This window comes from Dipteris shenzhenensis, chromosome 8, assembly GCF_047967505.1.
Source record: "Dipteris shenzhenensis isolate YYH24624 ecotype China chromosome 8, Dip_SZ_1.0, whole genome shotgun sequence".
Lineage (NCBI taxonomy): Eukaryota > Viridiplantae > Streptophyta > Polypodiopsida > Gleicheniales > Dipteridaceae > Dipteris > Dipteris shenzhenensis.
This window is the reverse complement of record NC_141603.1, coordinates 56840757-56854462: the sequence shown is the minus strand read 5'-3', so window position 1 is coordinate 56854462 and position 13706 is coordinate 56840757. Positions and strand designations below refer to the sequence as shown.

Here is a 13706-nt window from a genome sequence, read left to right as displayed (position 1 = left end):
GACGTGGGCTCAAGTTTGGTCCTATCTTCCCTGCGTATGTGCACAAACGCAACACAACCAAACACTCTCAAGTGCTTATATGAGGGAGGCTTTCTGGTACATAATTCTTCAGGCACTTTGAGTCCCACTGTCCTATTTGGTGACCTATTAATCAAGTGAATAGCTGTTTGCATAGCTTCAGCCCAAAACACATAGGGTAACGCAGCATGTGACAACATACTTCGAATTTTTTCTTGAATGGTTCGATTCATACACTCTACAACACCATTTTGGTTGGGATTATGGGGAGGAGGTAACTCCCTTTTGATACCCTTACTGTCACAAAACTCTTGAAAAGCCTTTGACATGTATTCCCCACCATTATCGGAGCGTAAACACTTGAGTTTCTTGCCGGTCTGATTTTCAACCATAGCAAGAAACCTCTGAAAAATGCCAAGAACTTCACTCTTAAAGCGAAGAGGATATGCCCACACCTTACGGGTGGCATCATCAATAAAAGTCATGATATAATGAGCTCCCCCCAAAGATAACTGAGGCATTTCACACACATCAGTATGAATAAGATCCATTGGAGAACTCCTAAGTGACAAATGCTTGGAATGTGGCTTCTGAGTTTACCGTCCATAAATGCAATGATCACACTGAGACAAATCAGCAAACTTATACAAAGGCAAGTAACCAAAACGGGCCAAGGTTTCCATTCCTTTGACACTCATGTGTCCCAACCGGCCATGCCACAGTGAAATATTTGGCAGCTCGGTTTCATTTACAAGAGAATGTCCAACGACATCTGAAGCTATAAGATGATACAAAGTGTCAATCTTTGGTCCTTTAGCATATACCATTTGACCTTCTTGATTTTCCACTGTTTCCCACCAAAAGTACTGTAGAAATCTACATCATCAAGCTGCCCTGTACTTATCAAATTCTTTTTTAGCGTAGGAACATGTCTGACATTCTTGAGCATAAAGTGATTATCATCTGCAAAAGCAAGCTGAATATCACCAATTCCAATGATCGGACAAGCATGGTTGTCCCCCAAATAAACACATCCATAATCCCCACTGGAATACGTAACAAAACTCTCCTCATAAGGAGTAACATGAAAGGATGCGCCTGAGTCAACAATCCAATCCAGCTTGTCTGCTAAATCACCTGTAATGAGTGAGTGGGCATTCACATCAGACACGAAAAGCACATCATTGAACGATATAACCTCAGGAACATGAGGTTCAGGAACATAAGGTGCAGTGGCACCATCTGTCACTGCATTAAGCTCTTCTTTGCTCTTGCCTTTGCCTTTTACATCTTTTACATCTTCACCTTTCCTCTCTACCTTGCCTGCCTTCTTGTCCGCTTTCCATTTGAAGCAAAACTTTTGAATGTGTCTCTTTTTGCCACAATAAAAGCATTCCATATCTTTCTTTGAGCGGGACTTGCTCCTTGACTTATCATTGTTGCCTCTTCCCCTTGATTGAGATCTCCCACGTGCATTCAAAGCACTAGAGGCTTTGCCACTTTGATTGTTCCTGCGGTTCATCTCCTCAGTGAGAAGAGAACTCTCCACATCAGTGTATGACAAGCCTGTAAAAGCAGGAGCACTGTTACTCACTGCTGTCCTGAAAGTATCCCAACTTTCGGGAAGTGTGCAAAGCAATAAAACAGCCTTCATATCCTCATCAATGTTCATCTTTTGAGTAATAAGTTTAATCACAAGGCCGTTGAACTCATTGAGATGAGTTCCCATTGGTGTACCCTCTTTCATCTTCATTTCAAAGATCTTTTTCATCAAGTACACCCTGCTGCTTGCACTTTCCTTTGCATGAAGACTGCTCAACTTTTGCTAAACTTTCCACGCAGTAGTCTCACGTGCCACATTGAAGTACTACTAATTGATATAGAAAAATCCACAAAAATTGCAATTATCGGAGACTTCAACATCAACTACTGCAATTCCAACAATAGAACAAAAGAACTCCCCACACTCATGTCCAAATGGAATATGACACAATTGATCGAACAACTAGCTATAATACAGGGTTCTACTAAAGATCACTACATACACGGCACAAACTTTATTTACTCGACAGACCATTCACTCATTTATACAAACATAAACATCGGAAACTTGCAAGGCCTAATGAATGTAATTCATCTTGTTAAGACACATTTTCTTGGTGCGAGTGCTTTTATGCACCACGTTCGGAATGTTATGTAACACAAACCCTGATGTTTGGACCCAACAGAAATGTACTCATCTCTGCTCCAGAATGATCATCCGTCCACTTTGTATTTTTTCCAAGATCTACTGCCTTCAGCAACTGCGTAACGTACTAATCCAAATGCTTTGAACCAGACAACATTTCAACACTTGGACCCAAAAACCCATAACGGGTCATAGTACTGCGGGTTTTCAAGACGCGATGTAGCATTGGCTGGGAAATGTTGAGCTTAGAGGATGCACTCTCTTTCTGGGAATGGATTCCCCAGCAGGCTTCGGTGGACAACGGTATACACATCTTGCAGAAGTGCAGGAAAGAGAAAAATCTAGCGTCTGCCAAGCGCTTGCATGCCCACTTGTGCCAAAGTGGGCTGGAAGCTCATAGATCTTTAGGAAACTACCTTGTTCCAACGTTGGTGGAATGTGGAAGCATGTGCGATGCTCTGCAGGTTTTTAACAGGTTGGTTGATCCTAATGAGCATTCTTGGACTTCTCTCATCATGGGTTATAATGAATGCGGAGAATTACAGGATGCTCTCAACGTGTTCCAGAAAATGCAGAAGGATCGTGTGCATCCTTCCAAGTATACCTTTGTGGCTGTAGTGAAGGCTTGTTCCAAGCTGAAAGATGTGCAAAGCGGCCGAGAAATACATGCTGAGATTGCCAGAATGGGGTTAGAAAGAGATCCTTTTCTTATCAGCACCTTGGTCGATCTGTATGCCAAATGTGGCTCCCTTACAAAAGCACAGGAGGTGTTCGACAAGCTTGCAGTTCGAGACGTAGTCTCATGGAATGCACTAATTGCAGGATATGCACACCATGGCCTTGGTGAGGAAGCACTTAAGTGTTTCGAAAAGATGCACTTGGAGGGTGTGTGTCCAGATGCCGTCACGTTTGTTTGCAGTTTGAAAGCATGTAGCAGCATAGGTGCCATAAACAGGGGCCGAGAAATACACAGAGAGATTGCCAAAAAGGGGTTGGAAAAAGATCTTTTCCTTGGCAGTACCTTGGTTGATATGTATGCCAAATGTGGCTCTTTGGAAAAAGGACATGAGGTGTTTGACACACTTTTGGTTCGAGATGTAGTCTCGTGGAATGCATTAATTGCAGGATATGCAGAACATGGGCGAGGTGAGGAAGGGCTCGACTGCTTTGAACAAATGCAACGTGAAGGTGTTCCTCCCAATGCTGTCACGTTTATGTGCACCTTGAAAGCTTGTGGCAGCATAGCAGCCTTAGACAAGGGCCAAGAAATACATGCAGAGATTTCGAGAAAGGGGTTGGAAAGAAATCCTTTTGTTGGCAACACCTTGATCGATATGTACGCCAAATGTGGCTCACTTGGAAATGCACGGGCAGTGTTTGCCAAGCTGTCAGTTCAAGATGTAGTAGCATGGAATGCATTAATTGCAGGGTATGCTGAACATGAGTTTGGTGAGGAAGCATTAAATTGTTTTGAACAGATGCAACTGGAGGGTGTGTCTTCTGATGCTGTCACGCTTGTTTGCAGCCTCAAAGCTTGTGGCAGCATAGGAGCCATAGTCGAGGGCCACAAAATACACGCAGAAATTGCCAGAAAGGGGTTGGAAAGAGATCTTTGTCTTGGCTGCAGCTTGGTCAATATGTATGCCAAATGTGGCTTGCTTGCAGAGGCACAGGAAGCGTTTGACAAGCTTCTAGCTCGAGATGTATTCTCTTGGAATACACTGATTGTAGGATATGCCGAATGGGGGCTTGGTGATGAAGCATTGAACTGTTTCGAACAGATGCAACTTGAGGGCGTGTCTCCTGATGCTACCACATTTGTTGGCAGCGTGAAAGCTTGTGGCAGCTTAGGAGCCCTAGAGAAGGGCCTAGAAATTCATGCCGAAATTGCGAGAAAGGGGTTGGAAAGAGATCATTTTGTTAGCAGCACCTTGGTTGATATGTATAGCAAATGTGGTTCGCTTGCAACAGCACGGGAAGTGTTTGACAAGCATCCAGTTCGAGATGTGGTCTCTTGGAATGCTCTTATCACAGGGTATGCTAAACATGAGCTTGGTGATGACGTGCTGAGTTGTTTCAAACAGATGCAACTGGAGGGTGTGACTCCAGATGCTGTCACATTTGTTTGCAGCTTGAAAGCTTGTGCCATAGGTGATGGCCGAGAAATACATGCTGAGATTTCCAGAAAGGCTTTGGAAAGAGATCCATTTGTTTGCAATACCTTGGTGGATATGTATGCCAGATGTGGCTTGCTTGCAGAAGGAAGGGAAGTCTTTGACAGGCTTCCAGTTCAAGATGTAGTCTCGTGGAATGCACTGGTTGCAGGATATGCTGAGCAGGGGCATGGTGAGGAAGCACTGAACTGTTTCAAACAGATGCTACTGGAAGGGGTGTCTCCAGATGCAGTCACGTTTGTTTGCATCTTGAAAGCTTGTGGGAGCATAAGAGACATAGAAAAGGGCCGAGAAATACATGCTGAGATTGCCAGAATGGGGCTAGAATGGGATTCTGTTGTTGGCAATACCTTGGTTGATATGTATGCCAAATGTTGCTCGCTTGCAGAAGCACGGGAAGTGTTTGACAAGCTTCCAGTTCAAGATGTAGTCTCCTGGAATGCACTTATTGCAGGGTGTGCCGAACATGGGCTTGGTGATGAAGGGCTGAACTGTTTCAAGCAAATGCAACTGGAAGGTGTGTCTCCAAGCGCTATCACGTTTGTTTGCAGCTTAAAAGCTTGTGGCAGCATAGGAGCCATAGACGAGGGCCAAGAAATACAAGCTGAGGTTGCGAGAAGGGGGTTGGAAAGAGATCCTTTTGTTGCCAGCACCTTGGTCGACATGTATGCCAAGTGGGGCTTGCTTGGAGAAGCACAGAAAATGTTCGACAGGCTTCCAGTTCGAGATGTAGTCTTGTGGAATGCACTAATCACAGGATATGCTGACTACGGGCATGGTGAGGAAGCACTGAACCGTTTCAAACAGATGCAACGAGAGGGTGTGTTTCCAGATTCTGGCACATTTGTTCGCAGCTTGAAAGCTTGTGGCAGCATAGGAGCCATAGACAAGGGCCGAGAAATACATGCTGAGATAGTAAGGAAGGGGCTAGAAAAAGACCATTTTGTTGGCAACACCTTAGTTGATATGTATGCGAAGTGTTGCTCACCTGCAGAAGCACAGGAAGTGTTTGACAACCTTCCAGTTCAAGATTTAGTCTCATGGAATGCACTGGTTGCAGGTTATGCTCAGCGAGGAGAAAGTGAAAATGTTTTGCATTTGCTTGAGAGAATGAGAGGAGAGGACATAAAGCCGGACAGGGTCACATTTCTTAGTGTTCTTGGTGTCTGCAGCCACACAGGTCTAGTGGATTTGGGCCAGGAGTACTTCAAGGCTATGAGCCAAGACTTTGGCATCTTGCCAACAAATGAGCACCACATTTGCATGGTTGATCTTTTGGGGCGTGCAGGTAAATTAGATGAGGCGGTAGCAATGGTGGAGAAAATGCCTTTCCAACCTGATGTTGTGGTGTGGCGTACTGTGTTGGGTGCATGTCAAAAGTGGGGCAATGTGGACCTTGGAAGACAAGCCTTTAAACATGCAGTGCAATTGGATGAAGAGGATGCTGCAGCTTATGTCTTGATGTTCAACATCTTTGCAGCTGCTCGCATGCAGGAGGCTGCAAAGAAGGTCGAGGAAACAAGGGTGAGAAAAAGCATCGACGTAGCCAGGACATAACTGGACTGAGGTGTGCAGATGACTGTGGTGGGGGATACATAACATCGGCGGAGCAACGAGATACAAGGTGTGCTGCGAACAGTGCGAATGATGTTAAGAATAGGATTTGGTTACCATATTTGTGAGAGCCTACACAGACAGGTGGTATGCATCGTGAGCATCAGCTTATCAGGAACTCAGAAGTAACTGAGGTGACAACCTTTAACAGGTTGCAATTCTGTCGATCCATGTGTGGTCTCAAGCATGCCAGTGGGTGTAAGGTTATAATAAACTATGCACATCTTGGGGAGTAACCATGAGGGCATGATCATAGCTTCCCAAAGAGCAAAATTGGGTTAGGCGCCATGTTATCCCAAACTCTTTCCTCTCGGCCATAAACCAACACTCAATGGAAGGTATGCACCTTCTTTTCCTCTCAATCCCTACACATCACACATCCCTTTATAGGTTGGGTTTTCATCCCACCCAATAAATTTCTTTACTACTCTACAAGTAGGTGAAACGCTGTCAGCAACTGTACAAAGTCCATCTACAAGCCATGGTTCCTCCCCTTTTAATGGAAGATAGACTCGAATGCAAGCTTGTTTAAAAAATCATGTATATCCAAGCTTTTAACTCAGAATCAATCATGATACCAATCTTCAAGCACCCTCCCATCATGGGCTTCAATTGCTAATTTGGCCTCTCCCTATCTCCTCTAAGATTTTTAGTACAAAGCTTGTAGCGCCTATAGTTTGGACGTTGGCCCCATGCATTTTCTCTATGCCCTATTTACCAACCATCCTTCGGCTAACGTAGCCTCCTCTGTCCCTTGGGACCAACAGGGGGTAGTATAGAAATATTCACCCTCCGTCCATTGACTATGCCTTTCAGCTTGATCTTTGCTGAGGAACTCTTAGGTTTTCGGGGCATTAGATTCACAAAGGGGCCCATGTTTGAAAACCTAAAGATAGTATGTCCCCACAAATACACCATCACTAGCAAAACACATATATATCTACTAGCCCCCAAAAAAGTCATAAGAGTAATAAGGTGGCATGAAAACATCATAGCAAAGCAAAGAAATGGACTTGTGGATGGAGGAGAAATATATGGTGTGTACCTTGGAGGAGTTGTGCAAAAGGATCTAATACACAAACAAGTGAGTGATTGAAAGAGCATACTCATTGGTAATTCTTTCCTTATAGCAAGGCCATCGGGATGGAGTGGGAATTGGAACACAATTTTTATAGTAAAGAAAAGTCAATACTGGAAGGCAAAGATTGTAGAGCTCAACAATCGACCACCATTTGATCAGTTTTCCAAAGGGAGCTATTTTGAAAAAGACACAAGACACAATAGACTATTGCTCTCAAATAATCTCTCAAAGAGCACTTTGCAGAGCACTACAAGATGAATTATATTCATTAGGCCTGTCTATGAGGAGTTTTGAATGGTGGTTTGAAGTAGGGGTGTTAGGAAAATATATGAGAGTGTGACTATGAGTGTGCAATAGATGAGGGAATAGTTTGACCAACATGCAAAGTTTGTCCCATATGTTGTATTTGGGGTGGATGCGTTCATCCAAATGTGGTCTAAGGTTGATCCATGAATTGTTGTAAGGTGTGAATTAGTTGGTGTTAACATGAAGTCATGGAGTTGTGTGTTTCCCTTCATGTAGTCAATGTTGAAGTTGTGCTATAGGAGTGAGTGTTTGATGGAGAGTGTTGATAATAGTATGTGTTTTTGCCTCGATGGCTTTGTAGATGTTGATAATGGCTATGTTTTGGTTGCCATGGGTTTCAAATATAAGCAAACATTCAACGATTCCTTGGAACTATTGATGTAGTAGCTTGAGGTTGTCTTTGTAGTATGTTGCAATCCCCAGCTCTTCATATGTTGTATTTGGGGTGGATGCGTTCATCCAAATGTGGTCTAAGGTTGATCCATGAATTGTTGTGGGTGTGTGAATTAGTTGGTGTTGACATGAAGTCATGGAGTTGTGTGTTTCCCATCATGTAGTCAATGTTGAAGTTGTGCTATAGGAGTGAGCCGTTGATGGAGGGTGTTGATAATAGTATGTGTTTTTGCCTCGATGGCTTTGTAGATGTTGATAATGGCTATGTTTTTTTTTTTTTTCGCCAAAAAAGAGACTTCTATTAAGTAAGAAAGAAACTCGCTAGAGCAAGCTCTGAGCGGAAATACAACATCATGAAATCATGAGGATAAATAAAACTCCCTCAAAGTGAGGTGGAAAACGACCAAGGCTGAGGCTGAAAGTGCCACCTCAACCCTGTAGGAGTCTCAGAGAAGAAAGGAGAATCCTTCCATTCCCTGAAGAAAGAAGCCCTCCTAGCTGAGGCTGCACGAGAGTCTCCTGTATACTCATCTCATACTCATCCATACAGCCATCAAAGTATGTACGGTGTCTGTCCAGATACTAGCCAAAGTGTGCGAGGGATGAACCTGAGTACCCTCCATAGCCTCTATGCATCCGGCTCTCCAGATATACCAGGATGCTATGCTCGCTAAAATCTCCCAAGAAGTATCCACAAAGGCATGTACATCTGTAAAAGGAAGGTGTTGTACCACATCCGACGAACAGGACTCAATCTGATGACGTCGAACCAAAATGGCCCGAGAGGAGTCAAGTCTCTCATAGAATACCTGAGGCCCTGTAAGACAAAGCCAAGCCACTGAGCCCCATGTCATAAAGAATGGGGAGTGGGCAAGGTGACTGAAAATCCTAGCTACCCCCATCCAAATCATCCTCGCCTGTTTGCAATCCCATAAACAATGTTGAATAGTCTTTGAAGTAGAGAGGCAACGAGGGCAAGTAGGGTCGGCTCCGAACTTGGATCTCCAAAGGTTCACTGCAATCCCACCATGGATAGAAAGCCAAAAGAAGAGAGTGATCGTTCTATTCCTGTGGGATTTCCAGAGTCTCCTCCAGAAGCACCTCTGCAGATCCGCAGTGATATCAAATGTCTCCCAATGAGGAACTCTGGAAGGTCTCCAACCTCTACTACTGAGCTGAAATCTCCTAGTATTACTGACCATGTAACAAAAGAAGGGGATGCTCTTCTCTCGATGCCCTGCGTCAATCCACTCCCACTCTCCAGGGTCCCACTGTAGATACCTAATGGGAACTCCCCCGTAGAGCCAAAGCCTGCAAGACCTGGTGGAGAGTAGCCGGGGGTCTGGGTCGGGGAACCACTCTGAATCTCATCCCTACACCAAAAGACCTACAACCTGATAGGCTGAAAAGTAGACTCAAGCAAGATGTCCTCTGTGGATCTGAGCAATCTGCCACCATGCTGCACAGTAAAAACTAAAGCATCCTCCTGTGCATCTCTAATGGCTAGGTTTTGGTTGCCATGGGTTTCAAATATTGTAAGCAAACATTCAACGACTCCTTGAAACTGTTGATGTAGTAGCTTGAGGTTGTTTTTGTAGTATGTTGCAATCCCCAGCCCTTCATTTCGTGGAAATTAAGGGAGCAAGGCAAGTTTTGATGTTGGTAGATGCATTTCTTGCAACAAGTAGAGTATATCTTGTTCATGAGAGTAAATGACACTATGGTAAGTGATTGAAAGATTGGGGTGAGTGTCGGTGGGGTCGATGCCAACACACAGTGTGTTTTAAGCTGGTGAAAATCTTGGAGGATGGTTCGGTCCATCTTGATGTGTTTTCTTTCGAGATTGTATACAAGGAAAAGGTTGGATAGGTCCTATATACAAGACAGAGCGGTGTAGGCAAGGCCATGTGATTTGATCATAGTTGGATTGAAGGCGAGGGTATCCATGGAGAGCCCTTGGGAACGATGGATTGTTCTAGCCGATGTTGCTAGTTGGATGGGGAATTGCGTGCAACATATTGTGCTATGATGGTTTTGCCAATTTGGAAGATAAGAATCCATGTACTTTGTGTTGCTAGAGTAGAGCAATTTTGTTGTTATAGCATGCTTATTTTCCAAATTTATTGTCTTGGAACTTTACCCAAGCAATTGATGGTTTTGAGTTTGATTGTGAGAGCTTGAAAATCCCATCTACACCGATGATTCAACTTGATGGTCTTTAGATATCGACACGACCTTTGCTCACTATGAGCAAACACCCCTTCCGTGTTCATGGCAAAGATGGGTCACTAGTGCTTAATAAACCCAAGCATGTATTAAAAAATTAGTGTTTTATTTCGCGCATATGCATGTATGTAGCATGGATGTGTTCTATTTCGTGCATGCGCATGTTTGTAGCGATGAATTTGTTTTGTCCCACTAGAGAGACCTCTCAAAGATGACTAGCTCCAAGTCTCTGTACATGGAGGATAGTGTTTGTATTTTTTCCACTACCAAGCTTGTGAGTGGCAAGTGCAAGGCTAAGTGCAGGTTGTGCATCCTATGTTATGTTGTTTCCCTATATATGCAAGGAGAAGTGATTTCAGCAAGGTCAGGTTTGTGGTTTGGTGATGGGAGTAATGACAAAGCAACGCTTGGACCAATAACAAAATAGCAAAATTTTTCCCTATATTTGCATTTCTAGAAAGAAACAGATGCACTCAACTTGAAGAAGTTGTGTTCGCATTATGTCTGTTAAAAGTATGTGTTTTGTGAGTTTAATTTTCTCAGCATTGCGTGTAGGTGTCGTTTGGCATCAACGTGTAAGTCAACTGTGAGGATCGGTGGAAAATGTGTGGTGTGCTTTTGAAAGTCCATTCCTTTGCAAGGTCAAAGCCATGGGCAGTATTTCTTTTAGAGGACTCAATAGTTGATTGTGAGGACAAGCTTGCCACTTCTTGATGGAGCTGGAGCGGGTATGCATTTATTGAATTGTGTTCTCTTGTGCTCTAGTGTCATTTGGGTTGTTGTATAAATCATGCCATGTTGGCAAATTTTGTGTTAAGGAATGTTTTGTTTCCAATAAACGGCAAGTAAAGCAAACATAACTCCTTGTAATAGTTCTCAGGATTTTGGGATTTGTCGTAATTGTTGAAATTTGGATCTTTTATTTTTCTTGTTTGCGTTGTTATGGCATCCTATTCACTTGCAAAGCATGGAAGGCATATGTTTGAAAGTCATTGTCTTCATTGTAGGTATTTGGTGATGACATTAGCAAAAGATAGATGCATCCATTTTCTCAAGCTACCAATGTCATTTGAGTAGCAAACTGAGTTCTTTTAGTGGCTTGTATTGTTGAGAGTTCACGCTCAACATCATGTGATCATGTGTGCATAGCACCATCACGTGATCATATGTGCATAGCACTAACCTTATAGAGTGCTATAAAGGAAAGGGTTAGAACCCCTAACCCTAACCATAAAAGGGTTTGTATATAGTCTATTTTTTCAACTAAATCTAGTGTACAGTTAGTCATTTGTGGTGTGCTCTCTAGCTATGCCCTCTCTCCTCATCTCCACTCTTCTCCTCTCCCCTCTTCATATTTTGTCATGGTATCAGAGCTCCCTTGCCCTTCCGCTGAGGCATTGTGATCCTTGAGAGTGTGAGAGAGATTGTGAGTTGATAGTTCTCTTGAGTGTTCTTCAAGCAAGTTCACTTCCGTTGAGAGAGACATTTTCGTTCATTGAGTGTTCAATTCCGTTCATGAGAGATATTTCCGTCATTGTGAGGATTGAGAGATTTCTGTTGCATTTCATTGGAGGTTCTGTCATTCTTTTGAGAAAGTTATTTGTTCTTCTGTTAAGGAGAGAGAGCAGCCTTCTACCTATGTGGCTTGAGAGAAACAGAGCTTTGTTTTGAGAGCTTTGTCTTGATTTATCAGCATCTCGATTGCATACAACTCCAAGATAGGCAACTCTGCAACTATATGCAAGAGAAAGGCCTTCCAAACGAGCTTCAGCAAACTCTTCAACAAGCAGACAATAGAGACGATGCCCTACGCCTTCTCCAAACTACAAGGCAGCTTCCATCGATGCCCGTGCTCTAGCCAACCTACTCCAACAATCTACAACTTAGCTCATGGGGCCACGGTATCGCCAAGCTCACAAGTTAGGCTGCTACAACGGAACATCCAAACTCTAAGCCCCGACAGCCTCTACAATGCAATAGATGCTCGACTGCCTTTGAAGCCGCGCACCTCCAGTGCCATAGTTCTTGCAGCTGCGCACCTTTAGCAGCCACACATCTTCAGCTAGCATCAACATCTGTAGCCGTCTCTTGTAACAAGCAAGCAAGCAAGGCACAAAGCGACTCATTCGACTCACCTTTCGGCTCCAACAGCGGCATCAGCAATAGCCTACGCCACCCAGCAAAACGGTCGCACCTCTAGCAAAGCAGCCCATGCTCCAGAAGCTCGCAGCATCAATGGGCCTCCCGCCAGCCATCAACACTCCCATAGCAGTGAGCAGCGACCTCCAACAAATCTTTCCAAGGACCTGCTCCCGGCACTCGATGCCCTATGACTGCCTCTTCATCAACGACTCAACAACGTGCATGCTGGGTCGAACAGCCAGTGACACCCTCCATAGAGCAGAGCAACCACTCTCCACGCTCTTGGCTTCTCAAAAGACTCCATCAATGAGCCCTAGCTCTATGCTCAACCGCCTCAATGAACCCACGCACGGGCAGCGCCGCTCCATCGACGTCGGAGTTTTTTTCTATGTTGACGGAATCTGATAGATTCCGTCGGATCTCCCAAGGCTCTACCCTTGCGACACGTGGTAGATAGGCTCCGACTCGAGTTAAGTCAGTGGACCCTGGGTTTGTTCATTGGTTAGATTTTTGACACGTGGCCTTATCACCAACCTTATCCTCAGGGTCACCACACCAGGGCTTGGTCAAGGACCAGCCACGTGGCAGACCTTATCTACCACGTCATCACCCTGCCAGCTCAGTAGGCCACGTCAACATTGCCACGTAAGCAGGCCACATCATCCTACCACATCATCGATTGCCACATCATCACCGACTGGCACATCATCATCGCCAGCCACGTCAACATTGCCATGTCACCTTGCTGACATCATCAACAGTGCCACCTCAGCAGTCCAGTCAGCACTGACCTCTGCAGGCACACACAATGCTTCACAATCACTTCATGTGACCAGTTCTGCCACCTCAGCACAGGGCCTCATAGGCACACCTCTTGCTAGGCACAGTGCCACATCATCACTGCATGTGACTCATAGTGACACATCATCATTGAGCACCATTTACACTCCTTTTGCCCCTCCACTTAGATCAAGTCATATCTATTGATCCAGGAAGAATTTGAGGGTGCTCCAAAAAGGAAAGTCGCTCATTTTTTTGTGCTCTACACGCTCGTCACATCACGTGCATATTTCGGTGCAAGTTACACTCACATTTGAGCCTCGCCGACAAAACCACTTCCTTCACGCACATTTGCCTCTACATCAATGCATCTGACCCAGCACTTAAAATGAACAAAAGAAAATGAATTATTTGTTGTTCTTTCATCGATCGACGGTTGGTTTAGACCTAGATCAGAGTAGACTAGATCGCCATAGAGGGGACGCTTTGAATTTCCCCAAGTTGCCAATCTAACCCATGCCTGAAATTCCTGACTAGTATCTACTCGGAGTCAGTCCATATGCTCACATACGGTTTCACATCATTACATTACCTGAAACCTTACGTTCATCAGTTCAGTGAGCAGACTTCAGAGTTCACAGGCATTGCAGATTGATTTAGTGGGCAGATATAGCATTTGATTTCACACACACATGCCACCATTGTTAAGCCTATTTAGCTATCTCACGGCATCGTGCACATCATTTTCAGCCTTGTAAAGCCTCTTGGCTATTCTAGCATCATT

The 13706-nt window shown here is 44.3% G+C and overlaps 1 protein-coding gene across 1 annotated transcript; it reads left to right on the top strand.

Moving 5' to 3' along the window:
* Nucleotides 1-2191: 2191 nt before the first annotated feature.
* LOC147899723 (pentatricopeptide repeat-containing protein At5g27110-like) lies at nt 2192-6539 on the top strand. The gene has a single exon (XM_087378487.1). The coding sequence runs from the start codon at nt 2443-2445 to the stop codon at nt 5935-5937; it is 3495 nt and encodes a 1164-aa protein (XP_087234613.1). The 5' UTR covers nt 2192-2442; the 3' UTR covers nt 5938-6539.
* The last annotated feature ends 7167 nt before the right edge of the window (nt 6540-13706 follow it).